This window comes from Electrophorus electricus, chromosome 4, assembly GCF_013358815.1.
Source record: "Electrophorus electricus isolate fEleEle1 chromosome 4, fEleEle1.pri, whole genome shotgun sequence".
In the NCBI taxonomy this organism is placed as follows: Eukaryota; Metazoa; Chordata; class Actinopteri; order Gymnotiformes; family Gymnotidae; genus Electrophorus; species Electrophorus electricus.
This window is the reverse complement of record NC_049538.1, coordinates 3254185-3261618: the sequence shown is the minus strand read 5'-3', so window position 1 is coordinate 3261618 and position 7434 is coordinate 3254185. Positions and strand designations below refer to the sequence as shown.

Genomic DNA, 7434 nt, shown 5'->3' with positions numbered 1-7434 from the left:
TTTTCCTTCATCGTCACAGACGACCACAGGAGTGCGTGTGTGTGTCTCTGTACATTGCCCTATTTAATAACTTTATGGCCAGTTAAGACACACCGATGTAAGGGGAGACGTCTGTATATCGCTGCACACATTCTGCATTCATGCACGCCTGCTCTATCCAACACACACGCGTTAATCTTGGTAAAACTGTTTCACGGTCTTAAAGGGTCACCTGTCAAAGCGAGCAAACGTGACGACGCCACGCGGCCAGCCGCCCGAGTGCTAAATAAAAGCGACCCGGAGGAGGGACAGACGGGTTGGAGGAACGACAGACCTCCGTGGCGCGAATAGAGCGCGAGACGCGTACGCGCACACACACCCGTTACGTAGGCTGTGGCTCGGTCGCTTCCCTCGAGCATAAAAGGAGCGCGTGGACTTTGGCGAATCAGCAGCACCGTTAAACGCCACCGATGAGCTCGAGGCAGGGGTTAGCCGAGCACGGACGAACGGCGAACGCACACTTGGGATTGTGTCCGCGGAGTCTGTGCGCGCCGTTACGACGCACGTTTGCATTGCAGGCGTCTCGCATTTCTGGACGTTTTGCAGAGCGGAACGGGAGTCTTCCGTCTCCGAGCCGATGTCTCGCACTTTTTGAGGACGTGACGGTTATTTTGAAGCGGGGCGGTCGGTCGTGGGTTTTTTTTTCCGTTGCAGAACTGCTGTGTTCTCATTTTCCCACCCTCCCCGTCACGTTTATGAGTTGGCTTTGGTTGTTCCCAAAGCGCCGTGTTCTTAGTTAACGGCCGACTGGAAGAACGAGACGGAAACGATTGCTCAGCCGTGATGGTGTCGTTGTCTGTCTGGGACAGTACGTAGGTCACACCTCGCCGCCTTTACCGAAAGGCGCATTACGTTTCGACGTCGACTGCTGGAATATGGGCGGTAGCGGTACGTCTGCGCTTTTCACGAGCATTAGCGGACCTTTTAAGGACGACCCGCGGTGATGGGACAATTTACCTCCGCAAAGCTGATCTTTGTGTGATGCATTCAGCGTTCCGCGGGTCTCCGGTCGACTTCGGCGGGGTTCTGGACTGAGTGCTCCCCGCTTGGTCTTTACGAGCGGCGGCCCGGTTCATGAACAGCCCCTGCGAGGCAGAGTAAACACGGAAGATCGTTCCGTGACGGGACAGGCGTACCGGGACCTTCGACACTACAAGAATGGACGATACCGGGATTATTCGGCGCCGCAGGCTGCAGGTGAGATTGTAATCATTCGGCGTCTGACCCCGCGCGTCTCGTGTTTACAGCACGAGCTTTTTCGTGCGCGCATGTCACGATGTGCGGGCTCACGGAATATCAGTTCGAAGCATGTGTGGACATGTCGCCGAGGAATCGCCACGGGAGGATATGCGACGTACGAGTACAGAAGAGAAACTGGAAACCTTCCGCGTTTTTGCGGTAACATGTAGGAGTTTTGCGTCTTATTACCCGGGCGTGAACAGAGCTTGGCCCTGGGCGATGGCAGGCTTTCAACAGAGGTTCTGCTTTAAAAAAAAAACCTTGGGTCGCAGACTATCTATAATCTATATTTTTAAGATAAGAGCGTGGAACAGGCATCCTTTTGAAAGGACCCGTGGCTGTCTGTTTTCCCACTCTCAGGAAGACAAAGGGTATTACTCTGTCACACACAGCAGACAGCAGTAGGCACGTTGATTTTCAGATTCATTCAGAATTTTACAACAAGACGGGAGTGTGTGTGTGTGTGTTTGGGTTTGCTGTCTGTATATACCTGTGAGCAGAGAGCCATGCTGTTTTACAAATGGTTGTTAGGATTATGTGTCTGTGTGTGTCTTTAGGATTCTGTGTGTGTGTTGTAGACACAGGGGAAAGGTTGTTGGCTTGACGCGAAAATAATTGTCCTCTAACGGTTTGTTGTGTCCCTTGGGTCTCTCCTCTCCATCTGACACACATGCACAGACACCCCCCCCCCCCCCCCCCCCCCCCCCGACTACCACACACACACACACTGCAGTGAAGAGCCTGGCTACACCCCCTGGCAGGTTGCTCCTCTGTTGCTGGCATATGGCAGTCTCTGGAGACCAAAGGTCAGAGGTCACGTCCATAATTTATTGCTTTATGGTGCCACAGAGAACTGGACAGAGGCATTATGGGTAGATGAGCCTGTGTCTGCTCCAGTGTAATTAACGCCCTCACCTGTCAGCTGGGCTGAAGTGTTTCTCTACACAAGGACCAGGAGGAGTGTCATTATGAGGACCATTGGCACAACAATGCCTAAAGCATTCAGGCATCCTCACGGTGTCCTGACATCTTGTGCTTGAGCAGATAACGACCCGAAGAGCTTCTGAGAGGCTGTCATGTGGACCAAAAAAAAAAAAAATCATTTTGTAGTTACAGTGCTACACGTTCTTGCAGTGCACACAAAAGAAAAACACAATTGCGAATACTTCATTTCCGCATTGGTAAAGGTTGTCCTTCATTAGTTTGACCAAATCTTATTTATGCTTGATTGACTAAAAGACCAAGCAAAGCCCTGATGTGACCCCTGGGAGATGTTGGGGTCAGGCTGTGTGGTGATAAACCGCAGGGCTGTGGTAGACAGCCCTCTGGTCATTTCCACCGCCGCCTGCGTCTGCTTCTCATGCCACTCTGCTGGCGCCGCCCGTCCCTCTGTCGCAGCTGATTGGCTAATCAATCAAACCCTTTCTCATACAGATGCGTGACTGCAACGGGCATGACGCCCGTGACTGGCACAACGCCAGCGGTGGCTATTTTGAGCTGGTGTGGGTTTTTAAAAAATTGCTGGGACACTGTAGATTCTATCCAGCCAGACATCACTGATTTCAATCTCGAGTGGGAAGTGTGTCTCCTTTCTTTGCTCACTCCTTCTGCATGTTTGCGTCTCCTCATTTTAATTTTTGCTTTCTTCCTGTGTGCGTCACTGATCTTTCCCTTCACTGTCTCTCTCTTCACTGTCTCACTCTCAATGTCTTTCTCTCTCTCACTGTGTCTCTCTCAGTGAGTATAAGTTCCAGTTAATCCTGGTCTTAACCCTTATCAGCCAGCCTGTCCACATCCAATTCAGAGTTAAGTTCTGGATGTTTCTGCCGTGAGACAGGATGCTCATATCAGCGCGATGACCATGGCCCGATGTCTCTCCCCTTCTTGCTCAGAAAGAATTTCACCACAGGGTCTGGACACATGCTGGAAAGAGTACTGTCTCCAAAACACAAAACTGTGTTCCAGTCGGAGAGGCTCCCAGCACTCCGGGGTGTTTTCCTCGCTCCACTGTGGATTGGAATAATTAATCAATCAGCTGCAACTGCTGTGTAATATGCAGATTAAGTACTAAACTGGGCCGTGCTGCAATGGCCCTCCAGAACTGGAAATGTGGAGCCTTAGTGTTCCCTAGCGGGCAGCGTTCTTCCCACATGGATCTGTTCCGTAGCTCACTGTGACGCAACTCTTTGTGAATGTAGGAGTATTACCTTTTCTTTCAGTCTTAAGAGTGTAATTAGCGAGCATAAACATCCTTATCCGCAGTCAGCTTGTGCACGGGTTCAAATCCCTGATAGCAGAGTCGAAACGACTTAGCTTCAAACAGCATTCAACATGTTCCCATTATTCCCAGAATTCCCAATTCTACCATTTAATAGCCACTCTAGAATTGTTGTGAGAATTCTTAAAAAAGACCAGTGCGACACGCAAGTACAAACCTTAGGCAGGTGTGCTTAGCTTGTGGGGCGCGGGTTTGAGAGCTATCCTGGTCTCTCTCAGCACACTAAGAGTATCAGAAGACATCGTTGTGCTGTCAAACTCCGACCATAGAGAGGAGAGAGAAAGAGGGAGCGGGAGAGAGAGAATAAGCTTGGTGGGGGGGGGGATCACCTGACTATGTCACTGAGGAGTGACCGCGACTGTGATGTCACTGAGGAGTGACCGCGACTGTGATGTCACTGAGGAGTGACCGCGACTGTGATGTCACTGAGGAGTGACCGCGACTGTGATGTCACTGAGAAGTGACCGTGACTGTGATGTCACCGAGGAGTGACTGTGACTGTGATGTCACTGACGCGTGACATCAGGTGGGTTCTGTGTCTTAATGATTGTCCTAGCAGCAGAGGAAGTCCCAAAGCGATGTGCCAGTGTAGGCGGAGTCACCTGTCACTCACCACAGGAACATGGTTAGCAAGCACACTGTAGAGGACGGAGTTATTGGCTCACTTTAAATTAAATCTTTGAAAAAGAAAAGTAATTCACATTTGACCAAGCAATGCTTTTAGTGTAAGTTGAACAATAGTTGCTGTTTTTAAAATAGTGTCACCATATGCTAAGGAAGACACATCGATTTAAGTTATATTTTCCAGATTTCCACAGACCTTGAAAGACTTTGCACAGATTTCCACAGACCTTGATCACCTCTATTGTTTTTCAAAATGTGCATTTAAGAAAGACTGTAAGAGATTTGTTTAAGAGGTATGTGCCTCACACTGCCTCTGCTCTGATGTTTGATCGCCCATTTCAGGGTCACTTTTCATGATAAATGTACGCACACGCACACACACACCACTTTAGGCCAGTGGGAGCAGAGCAGAACAGAGAGAAGAGACTCATGGAGGAGCTATAATTAAACATCTCAGAGCTGAGAATGAGTCACAGAGGAACCAGTAGATGAGAACAGAGGAGAACTAAACTTTATGGACCAGCAGTAGGTTCTTCTTTTTTTCCACATGAGTCTATGTCTGTCAAGCTTTAGACTAAGAGAGCTGATTCAGGTCCAGATTTTGCCTTCTGTAACATGTATAGACATGAATATAGTGATAGACATGGTCTCTGTCCATGGTACTGAAATAAGATCCTTCTCTTCTCTGTCTTTTACATAGATCACCAAATCATAGAGGCACAACTGAATCTTATGGTCAAAACCCCTCAGTTCCAGAAACTGAACTGGATCATTCAGTCCCAGATGCACCCATAAGCAGCTTTTGGAGCAAGGTTAACCAAACAGCTTTATTGATTAGCAATGCCTGGCAATCAATGCTAATGGAATTTATCAATGGCTGGCCAGAGAGAAAGAGAGTAAGTGAGAGAGAGAGAGAGAGAGAGAGAGAGAGAGAGAGAGAGAGAGAGAGAGAGAGAGAGAGTCAGAAGCTGGACCAGTGTGACTCTGTACACAGCCCCAGTCAGACCAGTCAGGGAGAAGCTGACTAGTCTGACCCCATAAACAGGCCCAGGACTGGGACTGATGGTGCATGGTGTCCCAAATCTGTTTGTCTTAGAGGAGAAGGGAAGAATAATAGGGTCTCAGTATTCAGACACAATGACAAAACGATAAATGCGCGCACCCCCCCCCCACACACACAACCAGACAGACAATAGAATGAGCATGAAAAGAAAACGTGTTCTTCTAGCAGAGAATATTTATGTCTCGCTCTCTCTCTTCCTCTCTCCCTGTTTGTCTCTCCCTCTCTCTCTCCCTCTCCATCTCTCTCTTTCTCTCCCCCTTTGTCTCCCTCTCTCCCTCTATCTCCCTCCCCCCTCTCTCTCTCCCTCTCACTTTCCCTCTCTCTCTCTGTCTGTATCCTGAGGGATCTTGTTTAATGTTCTTCCAGAATAATGAGTCTTGTTAGGAGCTACAGGGCCCAGTGGAGGCAGTAATCTACAGAGACAGCAAAACACTGGCATGAATTTACATACACACACACACACACACACACACACACACACACACACATAGTCACAGGGACATCTCCAGTGGAAACTGTGTGTACAGTATGTACAGTGGGAGGGATGTATGTACAGTGAGAGGAACTGTATGTACAGTGTGTCCAGTGTGAGGGACGTCTCTGACAGTGTAAACTGTGTCCAGTGCGAGGGACGTCTCTGGCAGTGTAAACTGTGTACAGTGCGAGGGACGTCTCTGAAAGTGTAAATATCTGTACAGTGCGAGGGACGTCTTTGACACTGTAAACTGTACAGTGCGAGGGACGTCTGACAGTGTAAACTGTGTACAGTGCGAGGGACGTCTCTGACAGTGTAAACTGTGTACAGTGCAAGGGACGTCTCTGGCAGTGTAAACTCTATACAGTGCAAGGGACTCCTCTGGCAGTGTAAACTGTGTCCAGTGCGAGGGACTTCTCTGACAGTGTAAACTGTGTGTTCAGTGTGAGGGACTTCTCTGACAGTGTAAACTGTGTGTCCAGTGCGAGGGACGTCTCTGACAGTGTAAACTGTGTGTCCAGTGCGAGGGACATCTCTGGCAGTGTAAACTGTGTGTACAGTGCGAGGGACGTCTCTGGCAGTGTAAACTGTGTGTACAGTGCGAGGGACGTCTCTGAAAGTGTAAATATCTGTACAGTGCAAGGGACGTCTCTGGCAGTGTAAACTCTATACAGTGCAAGGGACTCCTCTGGCAGTGTAAACTGTGTCCAGTGCGAGGGACTTCTCTGACAGTGTAAACTGTGTGTCCAGTGCGAGGGACTTCTCTGACAGTGTAAACTGTGTGTCCAGTGCGAGGGACGTCTCTGACAGTGTAAACTGTGTGTCCAGTGCGAGGGACGTCTCTGGCAGTGTAAACTGTGTGTACAGTGCGAGGGACGTCTCTGGCAGTGTAAACTCTATACAGTGCAAGGGACTCCTCTGGCAGTGTAAACTGTGTCCAGTGCGAGGGACTTCTCTGACAGTGTAAACTGTGTGTCCAGTGCGAGGGACATCTCTTGACAGTGCAAACTGTGTGTCCAGTGCGAGGGACGTCTCTGACAGTGTAAACTGTGTGTCCAGTGCGAGGGACGTCTCTGACAGTGTAAACGGTGTGTCCAGTGCGAGGGACGTCTCTGACAGTGTAAACGGTGTGTCCAGTGCGAGGGACGTCTCTGACAGTGTAAACGGTGTGTCCAGTGCGAGGGACGTCTCTGACAGTGTAAACGGTGTGTCCAGTGCGAGGGACGTCTCTGACAGTGTAAACGGTGTGTCCAGTGCGAGGGACGTCTCTGACAGTGTAAACGGTGTGTCCAGTGCGAGGGACGTCTCTGACAGTGTAAACTGTGTGTCCAGTGCGAGGGACGTCTCTGACAGTGTAAACGGTGTGTCCAGTGCGAGGGACGTCTCTGGCAGTGTAAACGGTGTGTCCAGTGCGAGGGACGTCTCTGACAGTGTAAACGGTGTGTCCAGTGCGAGGGACGTCTCTGACAGTGTAAACGGTGTGTCCAGTGCGAGGGACGTCTCTGACAGTGTAAACGGTGTGTCCAGTGCGAGGGACGTCTCTGATAGTGTAAACTGTGTGTCCAGTGCCTACCTGATCTTTCTTTTCTTTTCTCTCTCTCTTTTTCCTCTCTTCCCTCATCTACCTGCTGCTTTTGCAAAGAAGGACCTTCCTCTGCCCCGTAAAAACAGCAGGTGAGTGTCACAACCTCCCCGCCCAACACCCTGGACCATTCA

At 49.8% G+C, this 7434-nt stretch overlaps 1 protein-coding gene across 1 annotated transcript in view; it reads left to right on the top strand.

Moving 5' to 3' along the window:
- Positions 1 to 411: 411 nt before the first annotated feature.
- The window catches only part of mast1b (microtubule associated serine/threonine kinase 1b), a 39011-nt gene continuing 31988 nt past the window's right edge, over positions 412 to 7434 (top strand). The window contains exons 1-2 of the mRNA XM_035525077.1: positions 412 to 1236; positions 7364 to 7392. Of these exons, the coding sequence (XP_035380970.1) occupies positions 1198 to 1236; positions 7364 to 7392 (68 nt within the window). The 5' untranslated portion in view covers positions 412 to 1197. The remainder of the gene's footprint in view (positions 1237 to 7363; positions 7393 to 7434) is intronic.